Raw genomic sequence first — 19,731 nt, 5'->3', positions numbered from 1 at the left:
CTTTTTTTTTTTTTTTTAAAAAAAAAAAAAACAAAACTGCAGAGGCTCCAGCCCTTTCGGCAGCGGGAGCTGCGGGATTTTAGGCCTCACAGTTGCCTGGGCCGCTGCCGGCAGAGGTCAGCTCCATCTCGCCGCCGCGCACACGCAGAAGCGCCCACGGCCGCCTCGAGCTCCCTCAGCCACGGGGACAAGGTCCCGGCCGCGGGGACGCCGGGAGCGTGGCCCGGGCAGGTGGGCAGCAGGCAGACGGCTCCCCAAAGGACGCGAGGGACGAGGTACGTGGGGGTTTGGTTTGAACGTAGCGGAGGCAGACATGGATTTTTCTTACGCGGCCTCACGGGAGAGGGAGCCGGCGGCTGAGCCGTGCCGGAGCTCCAGCGGCCAGCCCAGCGCTTCCCGGGACGGCTCAAGGGCAGGTCTGGGTTATTTGTCCAGTTTTGTGTACTCAGCAGGCTGCTTTGAGCCTTTTCTCCCCCCGAGACGCCTTGAATTAAAGGGCTGAATAGCAGAAAAGTGGGAATTAAAAACATCTTTGCAAGTCTTCCAGAGCTTTAAATTTTTATAACATTAAAAATAGTTTAGGAAGGCGAGGGGAAAAATCTACAGCCCCACCCCCGCACACCCCACCCCCGCCATCACACTTTTTTATCAGTATTCCTGCTAACAGGGGAATTACAAGGTTAGGAGTTAGTGTAAAGCCGAGCCCGGTGGGAAGCAGGACGGAGGCAGCGTGGGCAGAGCCGCCAGCGCCTGCAACCACAGGTCCGGGAGGCTCCTAGCCCCTGGGCTAGTCAGCAGCGGCAGCACCCAGCGTGGGGAGGGGGAACGGGCCAGGGCCAGAAACTCCCTTAAACGTTAACACAGAGTTGTGGGATAGTCCGGCAGCAACGTCTCATAAAACACTGGGGACAGCCTGGTGAAAGAAAAAGATTTTATGTTTAAAAATAAAAATAAAATCATAAAGCCTGCATGCTGAGCTTTTAAAAGTGCCCTAAATTTTCATTACCCATATCATTGCAAGGAGGACAAGACAGTGCCTCAATATTCATGCAACCCCTGTTTGTTTGGTTTTGGGTTTGTTGTTTTTTTTTTTTTTTTTTTTTTTTTTGTGTTAAACTAACATGGAAACGTGCCTATTTGTGTACAAAGTTCACTCCTACGCCTACTTCGCTGAGCGTGGTGCCCTGCAATAGCCGTGCTGGCAGCGCAAGGAGCCGTGCCCCAGGCTGCCTGCGCGGGTATAACACCTTGGCCAACCCACCGAAACCGCTCCTCGCTGCTCCCCGCGCCTTCGTCCGCCACCCGCTGCAGGGGTGCCAGCGCCTGACGAGCCCCGTCCCTCCCCGGAGCAGCTCAGCCTCCAGGATGGCTCTGCTGGAGACCGGCAAGTACTCGCAGGGCTCGGCGCCCGGCAGCGTGAATCCCGACCTGGCCAACGAGAGGCAAACGGCCTCCTTCAGCGTGGAAAAACTCACGGCCTGGCTGGACGGCGGCGCGGAGCAGACTCGGCTGCGGAGGGCGGTAGGTGAGTGAGCCCCCCGAGGGCCGCGGGCTGGTACAGGGCATGGCTTCGTGCCCGCTGCTTCCGCTCCTCCTTGGGATGGTGGGGTTTGTGCTCCCAGGTATTGCCTGATCACCCCCCTCTCCTAAAAAAAAAGCGTGACCGTGGAGCGCCTGCTAAGTGTAAATCAACACGACTCCTCCGCAGCCACTCCCGCGGTCTGAAGCTTTTCCCCCTCCCTGCTCCCACCCCCAGCACCTCTGGCGAAACTGGTTAAACTGGAATACAAGGGCTGAGGGTGACACGGGAGGGCATCTCTGTGCGAGGGGGATGCGGGCGGGGGCTAGCGCCACTGCGCAGGGATGCAGGAACCCCGGCCAAACCCCCCCGCACCTCCCCAGCACATCAGGCTCATCCAGGTGGGGAATTCCTCCTGTGGGTTGTCTCCGCCAGGCTGAGCTGCCCTCACTTGTGATGGGCGTGCCGAAAAGTGACTGTGAGCTCAGAAGGAACAGAGGGAAACAAAAATAGAAAAGCTTTTTGTCCCTGTAAGAACCCCCATGCGATACACCTACCGAACAAAAACGGCACAGGCCACTGGGATTGCACGCTTCACGTGCAACTGGAGCTCGGTACACCCTGAAACGTGAAGGGACTCAAGGGTTTCAAGGCAAAAAGGGAGCAGCGGGAGTGTTCAGGCTGACACAGAAAGAGCACGGCCAAGAGTCGCTTTGCAACACTGCAATGGGCTGATAAAATCCCAAATTGAAGCATGGCTGCCGAGTGGGACACCCGGCATCTCCAGCCGTTAGCCACCCTCCGGGCAAAACCCGGCTAACCGCGGCTCTCGCTGCCATCACAGCAGCAACACGGCACGGGAACGGCAATTAGAGACAGAGGGGCCCATGGCACTTTCTGTCTGAGGCACAAAGTCACCTCCAATGCCCCGACCAGGGACGGTGCCTTACCCTGCAGGGTCACCGCTTCCACTCAACAGAGCCCACTCGCTTCCCCTCCTCTCCTCCTTCCACCGCTTCTCAGCGTTGGGCACGACAGCCCCCAGAGCCAGCCCTGGCAAGATAAGACCTGCCCGCAGTCACCCTAAAAAGTCACAGCATCGGTACCCACGACCCCAGCCCTGCCCGCTCCTGCCCAGCCCCAGGAGAACCGACTCTTCCGTGTTGCTTTGCAGTCGAAGCTATCGAACGCGACCCTGTGTTCAGCAGAGAAAATCAGTATTTCCAGAGCCAGAATGAGAGGTACGAAGCAGCAGTCAGAAAGGCTGTTCACCTCCAGAAAAAGATGCACGAGATGGGATGGAGTCAGGACGGACCTGAATCTAAGTACATCTACAGGTGATTTTTATTTTATTTTTTAACTGTATGACTAATTTTTTTTGTTAAAAGATTTGTACGCCAACAAGAAATGGCTTTAGCAAAGGCTGGGAGAGGCCAACAGTTGACAGATAAGGTTTTGATACAACCACGCTGCAAGTTTTTACTTTAGCAGCATGCTCGGGAAAAGGGAAAATGATGATACACGGCAGGGAACTTCTCAAAGAGCAGCACAGGGGTACAGCGTGATAGATCACAGCACTTCGCGTCCCCAACGTGGTATTTCCACTTCAGCAAACGCCTTACCTGTGCTACAGCTCGCACGCTGCTCCTATGCATTTTTAAACGTATAATGGGATGGTGCTGTTTCAGTTATGTTACTGACTTCCAGATAAATTTTCTCTAGCTAGAAAACCCATATTGTATTTAAAAAAAAAAAAAAAAAAAAAAAAGAAAGAAAGAAAAAAAACCAACTTCATTTGTAGCACGGGAATAAAATATTTTTCACAATCCTTTCCTTAAAAAAAAAATTAACACTTTGCATGGGGTTGAGCTCCACATTTTAATTGCTTGCGCCTCCTTCTTTCCCCCCTTTGCTAAATAAAAGTGCCCAGTGCACACTGTCCGTTTTGAGGGCTACGTGCCCAGCAAGGAGGTGCAAGTTCAAAAGCATCATTCAAAAAGGCTACGGCTGCACCTTACAAATCACCGCTGACGCTCAAAGTCACTTTCCAATATTTCATCATATGAAAGATTATAGTTTTTTTTTTACACCAAGCTCTTCGCCACCTACAGCAGGTGGGCCGGCTAAAGGGGGAAACCTCCCATCGAGAGCTCTTGGACCCGATCATTATATTCCCAATCAAAAGCAGCTCTGCACTCCTCCCTCGGAAGTAAAAAAAAAAAAAAAAAAGATCCTAGCAGATTTTAAAAACCTGGCAAAACTCAACGCCTCTCCCACCCGGGGTTGCGTTTATCCGGCCCCCGTCACCACGGGCTCCGTGGGGGCCAGCCCGCGCAGCGCCTGGCAGGGCAGCTCTGCCTGCGGAAGCCCCAGGGGAGCACCAGGCGCTCACTGACCAAGTCCTGGTGCCTCCCGCTGCAGAATCACTTGCACGCATTTAAAAGCCAGCTTTTTAAAATCACAGATAAAGTAACGTTACTTCTGTACGGGCTGCCAAGGGTTCGTTACATCTTTCTCTGTTAATCAAAGCAATTTCCCGTTAGCTTTTTTGTTCATATTCACACACACACACTGTTTCAGCACGACCGATTGTCTCTCAGGGCACGTATAAAAGAAAGGGCGCAGTCGTTTGTTAGAAATGAAAGGTAACTATCTGGAATGAGATGCTCTCTAGAGCACTGCAGCAAAGCAACGTGCTAACAGCCAGGCCTAGCTACCGGGAACAGCACGGCCACTTATTTTTAAGTGAGAGAGAACATGTACTTGTATCTGTGAGGGGATTCAACCACAGTCTGAGGAATCTCAGGAAGAGGGACCATATTCCTCGTATTTTCTTACGATTTCTCGCACAAACACACACACACACAAAAAAAAACCCCACCCAACTTAAAACAAATGAGTTTCTGATTTGCACCACGGAAAGCAGCGTACCCAAGTTCCTACACACAGCTTCTGGAATAGCGCTTTTGGGGATGTATGCAGCCCTGTCAACTGGTGATGGCAAAGAACCTGACCAGACAATAAACCAGGTTACAAGGATGTATTTGAATTTTTCCCTAAGGAAAAAACCTCTCGAGTGATGCCAAACCTCCATGCACCCTGGTATTGTTCGCCGGCAGTGACTGACAGCAAACAGCCAGGGAATAGTACAGCAACAAACCCAACGTACCCAGGTATTTCCCCAGAACGTGAAGGCCCAGGAAATCCAGGTCTCAGATGCCTACATACGTAATTAAGTCTAATGTGCCCCACACTGAATTGCCAGAGTTTGGGGGGTTTAGGGTAGGGTGGTGGGGTTTTGGTTTTTTTTTAGCTCAGCCTTAAAATGTGACTTAAATAATCAGGAAAAAAATAAAACAACTCTGAAGGGAAACAAAGATACGAAGGGCTCACAAGCTATCAGAGCTCCAGGAGCTTTGGAGCTGGGCTATGTTTTTAGGAGCTCAGCATCTGCTACTCAGAACAGATAATTCCTCCACAAGCAAGTGAAATAATGAGCTAGCAACACTTAAGCAAACTATGTTATGAAAGAAGGAACAAAAGCAGCTTGGAAGAGCCCATACTGTGTCGATGCTGGGCGTTGAGTAGGGTATGACAACGCAGAAATCAAAAGGCAGCAGGTGGTACTGTCTGGTGACCGCCACAGTGTCACTGGCTCATTCATCACATCCCTGGAACTTCATCCATGTAAAAATACCCCTTGTGCCTTCTCCGCAGGGCAGTGGCAGGAGACATCGCGTTTCTCCTTCACCGCATCTTCATGAGAAGTATTTCGGTGCTGGGCTCCGACGAACAGATTGCCAAGTGGATTCCCCCCGCCTCCCAGTATCAGCTCATTGGAAGCTATGCCCAGACCGAACTGGGGCACGGTAAGGCTGCAAAAAAAACGCAGTGTTTCCGTAGGACGAGAGACTCTGGTCCAGATTCTCAGGGGCACTGGAGTTCAAGCTGTCCACGCTTCACTGGGACAGGGGTGGCCGAGAGGGAAAATGCCACCTGTGCGTTAGAGGTTGTTGTCCTCAGCATTCCTCTGCAAGCTGGAGATGTGCTGGCTTTGGTTTTGCTCATGTGGAAAAAAATAACAAGCAAGGGTGAAAGCTCGTGGTTAGACAGCAGGCAGCCACCATCGGTGGAGGGGATGAGCCAGGCAGCTTGCCTGAGTTGGCGGCTGTCACCATGAACAAGGCAGCTTGCCCGAGTACCATGTGGCTCAAGAGATCTTTGAAGGAGATGGTGTGGGGTCACTGGGAGCATGGTCCTGTGGTTCCACAAAACCCTGGTAATACCCACACCAGCCTCCAGGGATCCTCCTGGATCCTCCAGGAGGGATCCTCCACTCTCTCCATCTTTGTGATACACCAGGATAGATAGATTTTATTTATTTATTTATTTATTTTTAAAGGAACTTATCTTCAGGGTTTGGAAACAACAGCAGTCTTTGATGTCACTACACAGGAGTTTATACTGAACACACCAAAGATCTCTGCCATGAAGTGGTGGCCTGGAGACAGTAAGTACCACAAAAAATATTTTGGTTTTCCTAATTTGGTTCCTTCAGTTACTCAGTCTGCCCTGCTCAAGCTCTGTGTTTGAGGGCCCAGGAGCTAGCAGAGGACTTCAGTAAGAGATGCACACATCAAGAGGCAAATAAGAGACCAAAGGGTTTTGTACAAGTTCAAAGGCCAGAAGGGAGCCACCATCATCTGTCAAAAGCCCTTGGGTGGCAGGGCTGGAGAACTTCACTCAGGGAAACTCCTGCCTCTGCAGGAATCAATCTTCTCTTCTTTGTAAATAATACTCAGATGACCAAAACCTGCAGGGAGGTCATCAGCATAAAGGATCCACATAAAAGATTCAAGCGTGAAATTCATGGTTCCCTTCAGGAAGGTATTTCACAGAAAATCACTGGAGTTACTCTGCCAGCCACGGAACTGCCCACTCTCTCAGCACTCCATGAACTTTAACTACTTACTTTTTCCCATCTGCTGATGCAAACTGTTTATCCAAGCCTCACGGGCAGCCACAGAGGTAGAAGGATGATGCAACTTCTGAGAGCCAAGAGCAGGCTCAGAGCACAGATTTAGGCAATATCCAGCATCTGTGGATCACACCTACGCTGACCCACAGACCAAACACACAATTACCACTGCCTGCTGTTAACAGTGGAAGTGTTTGTGATGTACCTTGTCTTAAGGGAAGGGGGCTGTTTTTCTTCTTGCAGTGGGAAGGTCAGCAACCCACACAGTGGTCTTTGCCCAGCTGTACGTCCACGGGAAGTGCTACGGCATACATCCCTTCATCGTGCAGATACGCAGCCTTCAGGACCATTCACTCTGCCCAGGTAAGCGACCCTGGACGTCCCAGCACTCATGCAGGTGCTCTGCCTATTTTACACTTCAATGTATTCTAAAACATTGGGCCCAGGGAGAGAGTTGTAATTGCCAAAACCAAACCAAGACAGATACACAAGGCATAGTTATCATTAACCCCAACCTTTTTATCTAAAGGAAGATTTAACGTACCCTCAGGCACATCCAGACCAAGCCGCCTTCTTACCCAGAAGCCTGGGCTGCTCTGACCCCCTCTGCATTGCCAACTCAGTTCTGACCCAGGCAAACGCGGGTAACAGATGGATCACTGAAACAAACTACCACAAGGCATTCGAATGCCTGTTTCGTCCCCTCAGGCAAGATCACCCACGCTGGGGAAGAAGCAGAGCTGAACGTGCCCTTCCTTTGACATCCCCAGCCTGACAAAAAATGGGGAGAAAAAGGTTCAAGTGGAAGTAAGCAGGCTACGTTTTCTCCCGCTGCAGGCATAATTGCAGGAGACATCGGTCCCAAAATGAATTTTGAGCACATCGACAACGGGTACCTCATGCTGCAGAACGTGCGTGTCCCCAGGGAGAACATGCTGAACAAGTTTTGCGAGGTACGTACGGAGTCACATCACAGACTCACCCGTCAGACTGTCATCGCACAGACAGAGAGACAACAGGGACCTGCCTAAATTTAGGACAAAAATCTTCCTTTGAGGCGTCTGCAAGTCTCTGTGATTTTATCAAGGGCAGATGTTACCTGAACCCTAAATGAAACTCGGTGACAGGAATTCCACGTTCAGAGGTTGGGGATCATGGGGCAGGCAGAACCCACCTGAGCCAGAAGCAGTAAGAGTTCGTCTCTTCAAATGGAGGTGTTTTATCCATCAAACATAAAAATACTTAGTTTTGCATTCAGTGAAGGATTTTGACGTCTGTTTTATTCTACGCGTAGAGATTGCACAACCATTCTAGTACTGAAGTATTGACGAAGGTGGCATCTAACATCCTCTCTCTTCTCTAGGTTCAACCAGATGGCACCTATGTAAGACGGGGGTCACAGAAGATCAATTATTTCACAATGACTTCAGTGCGCATTTCCCTCATTTCAAGCGAAGCTGTAACACCTTTAATGAAAGCTTGCACCATCGCCATCCGATACTCGGCGGTTCGCCGGCAGTCCAAGTTAAAGCCTGGGTAATGCCACGCAAGTCCGCAGTGGTGGGAAGGGGACCATACACCGTGTTGCCCCTCACCGGTCGTATTTCTAACTTTTCATCTTATCTTTCAGCGCATCACTGGCTTCTTTCCTGCGCCCAGGCTACAAACATATTACAAACATGCTTCCCCATTATTTACATTAACGAGCTCCAGCCAAAGTACAAGAGAATGTTTACAGTTCTTTCTGAGATAAGCTTCATAGTTTGAATAGCTCAGCAGTTCACACAGGCAATTTATTTTTCTTATAACGGGCCTTCCTGTGTAACCCCATAACTGAGCAGAACCCAGACAAAGAGGACAAGTCGCTGAATTCTTATTCCACAGCATCCTGCTAGTGGGCGCGACATTAAAATACCTTCCAACATCCACAATTCCAATATCCACACTTCACAACGCTGAATTTTATTAGTCTGGTAAGAATCCCTGTAATTTTTAAATAGATACTTTCATTTGAATGGATTTCAAAAATTTCCACTTAAAATCGCCTTTCAACAGCAAGAAGATCCTCATGAGAAGGTGGTTTGGTTCAAACACAAACCAAACACAAGAGCACAGCACGCCGGACTATTGCAATAACCAATTCCATCATTTGAAGTCCTCAGTGTACTAACCACAGCAAAAGCGGTAAAGAACATCCAAAAAAAAAAAAAAAAAGAAAAAGCTCAGAAAGCTTAAAATAATTTAGACTCCAATATTTTCAGACAAACTTATCTGCACCCAGGGCCACAAAGATGCACTTTGAAAAGCCAAAGTTTTTCAGGGTGCAGTGCCACCGCCTCCCCTCTAACACCTAACGGCTTGCTATCCTTGAAGGCTTCGTCCTCGTCCTCCCCCGCAGTCCCTGTTCCGCCTCTGTACTGAGCCTTTTCTACTCTGTTAGGCTGGTTCACCAAAGCAGCAGAAAAATTACTTTTTTTCCTAGTTGGGCTTGTTTCTCTATCAGCTTAGCACGCTGGGCAGGTTTGCTGCCACGACATCAGCTCGGTCCCGTTCACGTACCGCCTCTTGGTAATGAAAAATGCCATTTTTCATCATGCGATAGGTAAATTTAACAGCAGCTATGCCTGTGTCCGCACTTGCCCTACTTCATTACCTGTCTTCCAACAGGGAACAAGAAGCAAAAATCCTTGACTACCAGACCCAGCAAGAGAAACTGCTGCCCCAGCTGGCAGCAGCCTACGCCTTTCATTTCATCGACGACTACCTGCAGGAGATGTTCGACAGGGGGTACAGAGAGATCCAGAGGAAGAACTTTGACACGCTGCCAGAGGTGAGCTGCCGCGGGATGAGCTCATACAGCACTTCTCATCCCTAAATATCAAAATATTTCAGTCAACTGGCCCAGCGTTCCCCTCACCATTGGATAACTGGGAAAAGAGGAAGCGCTAAGAGACCAAACGGCGCGTCCCAGGTCCACAACCAGTCAACAACAGCCTTTCCCTTCACCGCCCCCAATTTTTCATTTTGGGAACTATTGCAGAGTGAAAAGTCCTTGAAAAGCATGTCCATTTGATAAAAACCTCGTTCCGAGTAGCTGGTGGCACAGAACGTTATTTCACAACTTCACCTACAAATGCACATGCAAATATTCACTTCTGAGCCAAAACCAAAAATGTGACTTTTTAGATAGAACAAAGATTTTGCAATTGGAAGCCTGAAATGAAAGCACACTCTGAACGAGGGCGGCCAAAGCCACGGCTGGTTGAGAGAAACCCAAAAATGCATAAACTGACCACAATGTGCCCAGCACCCGGGGGTGCAGCGTCCCAGGCACAAACCGAAGGCCGGGTTGAGGGAGCTGGGGGCTACTCCAGGACGGAAGGGAGGATCTGGCAGGGATTTCACACGCAGGAATTGCACAAAATTCAAAAAGGGAACTTATTCTGAGGATTGCTTTAGAACACTTTCACCATTAAGCCTTTACCGTTTTGTTGTTTTTTTTTTTTATGTATTTATTTTTAAACAGCTCCATGCACTTTCTTCAGGCTTTAAAGCCACGGTTACTCAGTATTGCACTTCAGGAGTGGAGATCTGCCTCCGGGCATGCGGGGGACACGGTTATTCCTTGCTGAGCGGACTCCCTTCCTTGTACACTAAAATAATCGCCTCTTGTATTTATGAAGGGGAAAACACCATTTTGCTCCTGCAGACTGCCAGGTAACAATGCAAATCTGCTCATCTAAAAGCCTGTCCCCTCATTTATTCAACCTCTACCACTTCTTCTCCAAAACCAGTAAAACCAGCTACTCCTTTCTCACAGCACCTTCTAAAAATACAGCTCAGGACATAAACTATTCATGTCTTCCGTCTAACAGGCATGGAGGTGTGTGGGAATCGGATTATCTCTTCTATTTTTGGTTTGGGGACGTATGCAGGTGCTGTTCTGCATAACCTCATTTTCCTCTTTGTCTCGTAGCGCAGCAAAAGCATTGCTATACAAGTTTTACGGATTATATTTTAAGCGCCCGATGTAACACAATATCGGTAGTGAGGTTGATTCAGAGAAGGCAAAGTTGGATGCTGAAAGCGGATGAGTCATGCTCCAAGAACACCACTTTCCTCCGAACACACAGACCGATGATTACCCAGAGTAGATGAAATACGGGGGAAGGAAACCACAGCTGTTTGAACTTTTAATAACGCGCGTTTTTACTAGAAGGAGAAAACCAGTACACTTCCCAGGGACGGAGGTGCTGCCACGTAGCTGTGTGCTCGCACGCAGACACTTCTGCGCTCATTACCGACTCCTCCTGTAAGGCCGATAGCAAGGTCAAGAGAAGTGCTGTAACTTTTTGCTTCCAGACCCGGTCAGCCTAGGTCACAGCAGGAGTGCCCAAAAAAAAGAGGGAGTGGGGAATGCTCCTTGGACACACGTTCAGCTCTAAGAAAGGGTCTCACATTTGTTACCATAATGTGACTGCGTGCTGGGAACCAGAGGGTAAGACCAAACCACCAGCAAGGCTCCCAGAGCATTACGACTCGGGCTGCAAAGTTGATAATGTCTCTCATCACCATGCTGCTGAGACTGCTAACAGCCACAGCAAGTTTCTTCCGAAAAATTCATCACTACAGATTGCTGTAGCATTAAATACAGCAGACAGGCTACCCCTGAGACCCATCACAGATCAGGTTACAGCGAATAACATGCAAACCGAAAAGGTCATTACTCGTTCAAGTCCATTCTGGACCACTGATGGGACAGGTCACACATTGCTGCTCCTCACCCGAGCCTGCTTTACTTTTTACACAGCCGTTTGCTGTGTGGGGATCACAACCATACCCTGCTCTTACTGTTACCCTCTCCCCAGGTTCCTGGTTAAGTCCTTCATGGCAGCCAGCACTGGCCAGTCCGTTCCACCATCTGTCACTTATCTGGCTGCAGTGAAACCCAGGAAGTGTCCAGCCAAGAACAAGTTGGATTTTCTCAGTCCAGATATTTACACTGAGGCCTATCAACACATGGCAGTCAGGTCAGTACGGGGGACGGGAGACGGGCTTTCTCTCTTTGGCATCAGAAATGTGTTAAGAGCTCAGCTTCTTCCTTGCTTTAAAGGGAGGCAAAATAACATAAGTTACACAAGAATTGAGACCATCTGCTCCTGAAAGAGAAAAGGAAGACTCACACGGGATTAACAACCATATCAAATGGTCAATAAGAAGCTTTCACATTCAAATCATCAGAAGTTTTTAAGCCACATGCTACCTACTATATTCCATAGGGTTGATTCCATACCGAGCGGATGGCACCATTTAAGTAAATCCCAGACCACGTCACTGAGTTGCCATCCGGTAAAAGCTTTAGGCAACTGGACCCCGTGCAATTCTCTAGAGAAAGTTAAAATTTCACATACCTGTGAAACTGATGTTTGTTTTGAATTAACACCACAGCAAACACAGAGCCTCTCGTTCTGCCTGTAGCCTTCTAACTATACATTCAACCACTCAGCACAAATAAAAATGAGGTCATGAGCGGTCTCATTAGTATTACGTGCGCTTTTACAGGTCATATGGGTGTCATCTCTGAAAAACAGGTAGAGACGACCCTGCTGTCATTCAAATCAGTGTAGAGACAAACCCATTCTTCCGAAAGCTTCAGTGTCAACGGGAGCAGGATTTGGATCCCTGTGTAGAAAAGTAGAAACATAAATGTAACATCTGTCCAATATTATCACTGCTTTATTTTGTTTTGCAAACTCTCCTTACACACGCACAACCCAAGGAAACTTAGCAGATCCCCTGGTAAACTACCCTGGAAGCTGAGAAGGCAGAAATCCTTCAGTACCGGGGCGGTCCGGGTGCTTCTCCCAATTTGTACTTAGATTTTGCATAATCTACCTTCGCTCATACTGAGCGTAGATAACTTCAAATGTCAGAAATGCCATTTTGCCATACGATCGCACACGAGTCTGAGTATGGGATGAGGGCACGTGGGCTGCTATACTCATACACAATATGCTTTTTCAATTTTCCAGACTCATAAGCAGCACAGCAGTGAAACTGCAGGACTTGATTCAGTCTGGAGTCAAAAAGCACGATGCGTGGAACCGGTGCACAGTGCAGCTGGCGCAGGCTGCGAAGGTTAGCAAAATTTAGCCGCTTATTTGACGTTTCTCTTTATGATACCACATGCAACAGAAGCGACACGAATAGCTTAAAATCTCAGCGCTGTTTAGTGTTTTGCGTTAGCATCTGAGGGACACCACAAAGACCAGGGCACCACTGTGGTCTGCACGGTGGAAAAATTGTAGTAAGAAGCAATTCCTGATCTGAAGAATTTGTCATATGAATAGGCCACGTAGAAAAAGATTACAGGGAGTAGAAATGAAAGGGAGGGGAGGGGGGAAAAAACCAACATTCTCGGTTATGCTGAGCTAGTATTCTCCACTACTAGCAGAATCAGACCTCCCGTATCCTGCAAAAAGAACCCTCCAGCTAACACCCATCTTTTTATAAGAATCCAGCGTTTCTGTCTCCCAGAGGAAAGTCTCCCCACAGCCGCCCTACTGAAAGCTGGCGGAGTCACAGCAAGGGCGAAACGTGCCTGGTATTTCTTACATCTGCCACTCTCGCGAGGAAAGATAACTGCAGGGAAAACAATGAAAAGCAGCGATAAGTGCAATGTTAATTACTACTGAAAGAAAAGTCAAATCAAAGTCAAATTTATAAGAGATTCAAAACCACCAACTCCCAGTTCACACGGATTAGGCAGGCAAGCAGCACTCCCTCAGCTCAAGTAGGATCGGGACAGCAGCATTCGCTCTCCGCAACAGGGGTCAGTTGGTACAGAACTAAGCAGAAAAGAAAGCAAGAGGGGTGGAAAGCCCTAAACTTAAATGAAAATCAAAACCACTGATACTTCAGTAGGTCAAAAAAACGAAATTCTTTTTTTAATATGCAATTAACTGCGATTCCTCTACAATTATGGTGAAGGTCTTCCTTCCTTCCTTCACTGAGGAAAGGAAGATTTTGAAACAGATCCGCAGCTTATTTTAACTTCACTCAATTTTTAATGAAAAACATCTTGCTGCAATCTACCGTTCAGCCAGAGCCAATCCAAACTGAAATGGACTTAGCAAGAAGCTCCTGACAGGGAAAAAGGAAGCCTACACATGCCAACTGTGCTGATACCATCTTGGGGATTTCATAGTAGGGACCAGCCCCCTTGCAGTCAGTCAATTAGAGGAAGTCCTTGATGAGTCAAAGTCTTGCTCGGCAACAGCCGAGATCCTTTCAAAACCATCGGAAGCGTTGGTCCGCTCATACTGGTAAGCACAGTTATAATCCTTCAAAACATGAACTCACCGAGCAAGGGAGCAGAGACTTGATCTCAGCAGTATCGTTTTTTGTGGTCACCCGTTTGCTGTCTCACCTCCCATTTTCAATTACATAGACTCAGTGGAAGCAGCAAGTATTCAATGCTGTAAGCTTGAAAATGAGCAGGAAAAACTCTGTAATTGCCTCAGAAACAAAGGAGAGCTCCTATAAACAAAGTGACTTTTAAAAATTACTTTCCCTATAATTGCTTAAATGTAAACATATTTTTAGTGGAATGAAACTGAAGCACAACGTTCCCATTTGAGGTTATCTCAAGAAAAGGCTCTGACTGACACTCCCCACACACAAACCTGAACAAGCCGTTCCCTCCTGCACCCACCACTCAAACGGGTGGCCAAGGTCTCTGGACTGAAGAACTGGGGAGACCAGGTGTCACAGGAGGAGCTGGAATCCGGCTCTTTCAGAGAAGCGAGGAGGAGAACCTAGACACAGGACCAGTCAGAAATAAACTCTTTCTGAAGAGCCTAACATATGCAGAGGGCTGGCTGTGGTACTGTCAGTGGCGATTGTGCTGCCAGACACTTCAGAAAATGGGATATGGGCGCCCAAAGTTCCTTAGATACTTCAGGAAGAGGAAGAGTTACCCAAAACCCTGGAGTTTCCCCCATAGCTTTTAAACCTTGATAGCCTGCTGCCTTCTTGGGCCACTGCTGTATTTACTTCTTGTTCCACACCTTCCCTGAAGGCTCACCCACACGACTGGCACAGCAGCTACATGAACTGACGCCTGCTCTCAGCTGAGGAGCTCAGACACTGGGTACGGCTTTGCTGCGGACTCCACACAGGTTAATTGCTTGAGTAGACACCCAGCTTCTCAGGCAGGTTCTGCAGTCCACGCTGGCCTCCACACTGCTTGGCCGTGACGGCAAGAAGAGCTGCATTGCAGGTGTGCCGAGCTTACGCAGCCGGGAGGAGAACTGTACTGTGGGGGAGTGAACCCGGGCAGATACCACCACCACCACCCACCACAGTGATGTCAGCATAACAAGAGTCACCCCCACAAACAGGTGGAGTCAGCCTGCTTCATTTGCTCTGGAGCTCAGCCAGAGTTTTTGCAACTTGGCAGTTAGACACTCTACTGGTGTCTGACCCAGAAATTATCACTTTACTCAAAACCACAAAAGCGAGAGGTAGGTTTTGTTGTTCTGTGACAACGGATCTTTTCAGAGCTGAAGCCCTATAGACACTGAGCCCAGCCTACCATGAGCCCAAGGTCTTCAACAAAAGTTTTCTCCTGTTGATGTATAAACAAGACTCCCTTGCTAGGGGTCAACACAAGCACATTCCGGTGTGTTTCCATCACACAAACTCTTTGGGGTGTGCATCAAAAATATTTAGAGTAAGTACTACCATAATTTCTAGAGTTTACAAATACCACAGTGTTGACTGACCCCCAGTTCTCTCCTCTGCTGTCACTGTACGACACAAATGCAAAAAGGTCTGGTCAACCAGCAAACAAAGAATACAGACTGGGAAAGTGCCAGGGAAATGAAAAGGTTTTGTATTCTTTGTGAGAATGTTTGAGTCACTTGGCCTACTAAAAGTGTTTTGAGGTGCATTCACTGTTGATTGCGTTTGTTTTCCAGGCTCACTGCCACTACATCACTGTGAAAAACTTTGCAGAAACTGTGGAAAAACTCGAGAGCAAGGCTGGCATCCAGAAGATTATGAAACATCTTTGTGACCTCTTTGCATTACACGGGATCTTCTCGAACGCAGGAGTCTTCATGCATGACGGATACATATCTGGAGCACAAATGGACATGGTCACAGCATCATACCTGGACCTCCTGGCTATCGTTCGGTGAGCTGCCCTAGCGTGAGTGCAGATACACAGCTATTCAGTTTGTCCTTGCGATAGATATAAAATGGTGCTGCTGTACCTATGGCAACATCTCCAAAGTCAATTCACCTCACTCGGGTTTTATTTTCATTGCCTGGCAGCACTAGAAATTGATTGAAACATCTACACAGAGCTCGTTTTCACAGCAAAACAGACCTAAGTGTCCAGCTCCTCTGCAATCTCGAAATTAAAGTTCTGTAACATCAAATCTTAAATTATAGATCAGGAGTTATGATTTGCGGTAGAGCAGAAGCAAGAAAACACGTAGTCAGAGCAGCACTGGCAGGAGGCAGCCACAGCGACCGATCATACGCTGCAAAATCTGCTTAACCCGCAGCTAATACAGCCCACTCTGTTGCCATGGCTGAGCTGCAACCAGAACCCAAACAATCCTGCCTACAGCTAGTTCAGATGCATCTGCTCGGCACCATTTATTACTTACTACGTGACTTCTGAGATATGATAAGGTTTTTTAACTTACCACAACGCTCACAAAGGCTTTTCCACAAGGGGTTCATCTTCCACTACTCAGTGCCGTTTGTTAAGAACAGATTAACTCACAGTGCAGAGAAGTGAGCTACTACTGTATGTAAAATTCTACTGAAGCCACCTGGAGAGAAACAAGTACGTGCCATAACCAAGAACAGGACTGAGCCAAACAGTGAGCGTTTTCAGAACTGATGACTGATAACTGATAACTTCAGAATTCAAGTTAAGCGCTAAGCTTAACACAACATTTTCGAAAGCCTAACATGTTGTCGTCTCTGGAATTCACTATGACATCTCCAGGTTAGCCCATGCCTCGTTAACAGGATTCAAGAATGGAGTGGATATTTACCTAGGTAATTAAAGTCAGTTATTTACAATTAGGAGAAAGGATATCAACACTTCCCAGTCTGTAAAAGAAAAAAAAAAAAACAAAAAAAACAAACAGCCTTTCCCTTTAAACCCCCAAACAGCCCTCCCCCAAAAAGGAACCGGTAGATGCAAATGCCAACATCTGAGCAAACCACTTTGCATCCCTGTACCTGAGGTGCGGCGTAGACGGTGCCACTTCCTACACCCAGGACGATGGGAGGACAAGGAAAAAGAAACCATCTCCCGCTTAGAAGGTGCCATCGTTGCGTACTTGCCCTTACGCTCTCCTCTGCTATCTGTAGGTGACTGCTGTCAGATTGGCCCCTGGGCTGATGGGCCCTTGGTGGGGTTCAGGGCTGCTTTGTTCTCACAGACACAAGGAGAGTAGAAGACCTTGACACTCCATGATGAGGTAACAGAAATACTTCAGAGTAGATGGCAGCTGGAGATCAGCAAAGCACTTCACGTCAATCCAATTACATTTTGTGAGACAAATACATACACCAGAAGAAAAAAAAAAAAAAAAAACAAAACAAAACAATCCTGAAAGCCAAAAGCAAGAACCGGCAGAGACTGCTGAGAAAAAACCTGACAGGAGATTGAGTTCTAAATTAGGGAATTAGGGACAGAGCCCAGGTGATTACAAGACCCTACAAATACCCATTCAACAATACAGATCACTCAGGGCATTAGTGGAACACGCCTCTGAGGAATCAAAACAAGCAGGATTTTCCCCTCAGTGTAGGCAAGGGGAAAAACTGGCACAAGCATTTTAGACTGAGGAACTCGGGCAACTGACTTTCAAGTTTACTTTTGACTTATTTTACTCCCTTACAAAGCAATACCTGCTTCGGTAACACGAATGTCATTCATCTGCTCCGTAGGAAGGATGCTGTTCCGCTAGTGGATGCTTTTGACTTCACAGATAAGAGCCTGAATTCTGCGCTTGGCTGTTACGACGGACAAGTTTACCAACGGCTTTACGAGTGGGCACGGAAGTCACCGACCAACAAGCAGGTATGGATGCCGCGTTACAGTCAGGCAGCTTCTGCTCTGGCCAGAGCAGAAATTGCTTGCTTTTCTGTCAATAAAAGCAATACAGATAAAAGCAAGGGGAATAAGAGCATTTAATTATCAGTATCTCGCTCTGAACAATGACCTGTGATACTCCAATTATGCCACCTGCAGTCTTAGCTCAGACATTTAACCTAACGACGAATTACAGCCCCCAGTGTAGCAACCTAGGAGCTGGACTGTCATGTGCCACCCATGTATTTTTGGTTTTTAAACTTATATCACTGGGGTAACATTGTATAAAATAAGCTAAAGCAAAAGTCTGTTTACATATTATAGAACAACACTAGATGGCTGCAAGAGCCACTAATTGCAAGGTATTTTCCATACACTGGTACTTTTACTAGTGCGATACTTAATTTTTTTTAATAGTATGTTTAACCAGAAAGAGTATAAATGTTAAACAAGGCAATTTCATCCTTCACGGTCTTTAGGACTTTACTTTCACTTCTGAATTCATACGTATTGTGGAGTAATGTGAAATTCTGCACGATGCAAATAGCTATTGCTCTGTTTGAAAACTCATTTTGCCTTAAGTGAGATTTTTACCGTGGTAATCAGCAACCCTTTGAAATTCTACAGCTGAACACAAAATTTGCCTTCAGCAAACATTCAAGTTCAAGCATATTTTTTTGAAGTTAAACAGTATGCTGTTCCATTTGGGATAAGTATTGTGCACTGGTTATGAAGGACAGCACATACTTTAGGGAAAGAGACTCTTGCATAGCTGAAATAGCTGGCTGTTTGGGTTTGTTTGGGTTTTTTTTAAATAGTATAGCTTGCTATGTTTCAGAGATCATTCTTAATAAAAAAATTATTGCCTTTTCCTCCTTCTTAATTACCATTCATTCCCTTCCACATTCTTTTTGAACAGATAAGCCCAGCCTATGAGAAGTATTTGAAGCCACTTCTTCACAACACGCTATCGAAATTATGAAGACCGTGATCTAAGTGAAGGCCACACATCTCCTCCTGTTCTTTGTGCAGCAGTACATTTATTAAGCATCAGTAATGACTAATCTGAATTAATAATCAGTTGCTTACTTGCCGTTGCAACAAGTATGAAACAAGATTCTTAGCCAGCCATTTGCTTTTAATCAGACAGAAGCCAAACCGCGCTGAGGGGTACCCGCTGCTACGAGGCAATCTAGTCAGAAATAGCCTAGGGTTTGCTGTCTTCTAACCTGGAGCATCCTGATACCATCCAAACTATGCCATTTGGCTTTCCTATTCTTTTTCTAAATCCACTATATGACAATTAAGGAAAAAAAAAAAAAAACCACAACACACAAAAACCCCACACTATGAGCTCCCCCTCAGCATGCTATAACTGTATGGTACCTTCAAAAAAAAAAAAAAAGAAAAGAAAAACAAAAAACCAAACAACACAAACACACCCCAAAAATCAAAAACAGAAAACCAACACTTTAATGAAAAACACAAGGAAGGGGAAATTACGCTCCTTATTTCTAGGAACAGCTTGCTCTTTTACATCAAGAAGTATATTAGAAAGTACATCTGTTTGGACAGTTAAAATAGCTCTTAAATCGCTCAGCGGTGGAGTATTCCTGGCTAATGAAGATTCAGACAAAGTGATGCCAACTCCAGCCTGCAGAATTTACTTCCCCATCAACAGAGCTGCTCGTACTGTCTTTCTATAAATCTTGGGCTCCAGTAAAGTGTATTATTTGGAATATTGCTTCTCTAATTATTATACTTCATGATTATGGGAAGGGCAGGCTGATCCAGGCCAGTCATTAATTTGCTAGTAAATGAAGTGTTGCAAAGAACATCTTGTAATTATAATTCAATGCCAGTTAACGCAGGTATTTCTTACCACGTGTTGCAGGAAGGAAACAACCACTTTTCCTGAGCTACATCAGTTCAGTTTTTCTTTCCCCTCTTAAAGGGAGAAAAAAGCTCTTGTTGCCTCTTATTACAAAAGTCAAAACCCCTACAGTGTATGAAAAGGGGGAGACAAAACACAACAAATACACCCCTGAGGGAGACCTTCTGAGTGAGAGACAGGATGGAAAGCTCCCACCTTCCAGACCAGCAGCTACT

At 46.9% G+C, this 19,731-nt stretch overlaps 1 protein-coding gene across 2 annotated transcripts; it reads left to right on the top strand.

The window, feature by feature from the left end:
- The first annotated feature begins 58 nt into the window (after nucleotides 1–58).
- On the top strand, nucleotides 59–19,361 carry ACOX2 (acyl-CoA oxidase 2). 2 transcript variants are annotated; one of them, XM_074603326.1, is made up of 15 exons: nucleotides 59–275; nucleotides 1,150–1,525; nucleotides 2,694–2,856; nucleotides 5,237–5,388; nucleotides 5,922–6,029; nucleotides 6,741–6,860; nucleotides 7,335–7,450; nucleotides 7,861–8,033; nucleotides 9,165–9,327; nucleotides 10,024–10,214; nucleotides 11,366–11,527; nucleotides 12,530–12,635; nucleotides 15,479–15,696; nucleotides 17,478–17,610; nucleotides 18,542–19,361. In XM_074603326.1, the coding sequence occupies exons 2-15, from the start codon at nucleotides 1,366–1,368 to the stop codon at nucleotides 18,602–18,604; spliced, it is 2,028 nt and encodes a 675-aa protein (XP_074459427.1). In that variant the 5' UTR covers nucleotides 59–275; nucleotides 1,150–1,365; the 3' UTR covers nucleotides 18,605–19,361. The 2 variants fall into 2 exon arrangements, with proteins under 2 accessions (XP_074459427.1, XP_074459428.1); XM_074603327.1 differs by having other exon boundaries at nucleotides 143–275; nucleotides 1,353–1,525.
- Nucleotides 19,362–19,731: the final 370 nt, after the last annotated feature.

This window comes from Larus michahellis, chromosome 10, assembly GCF_964199755.1.
Source record: "Larus michahellis chromosome 10, bLarMic1.1, whole genome shotgun sequence".
Lineage (NCBI taxonomy): Eukaryota > Metazoa > Chordata > Aves > Charadriiformes > Laridae > Larus > Larus michahellis.
The sequence above is the reverse complement of the archived record's forward strand: the minus strand, read 5'-3'. Positions and strand labels throughout refer to the sequence as shown.

Coding starts and splice junctions, on each gene's coding strand:
- ACOX2 (XM_074603326.1), top strand. CDS start 1,366: ATGGCTCTGCTGGAGACCGGCAAGTACTCGCAGGGCTCGGCGCCCGGC. Junction 7,451..7,860: donor TGCTGAACAAGTTTTGCGAG/GTACGTACGGAG, acceptor TCTCTTCTCTAG/GTTCAACCAGATGGCACCTA. Junction 15,697..17,477: donor GACCTCCTGGCTATCGTTCG/GTGAGCTGCCCT, acceptor TCTGCTCCGTAG/GAAGGATGCTGTTCCGCTAG.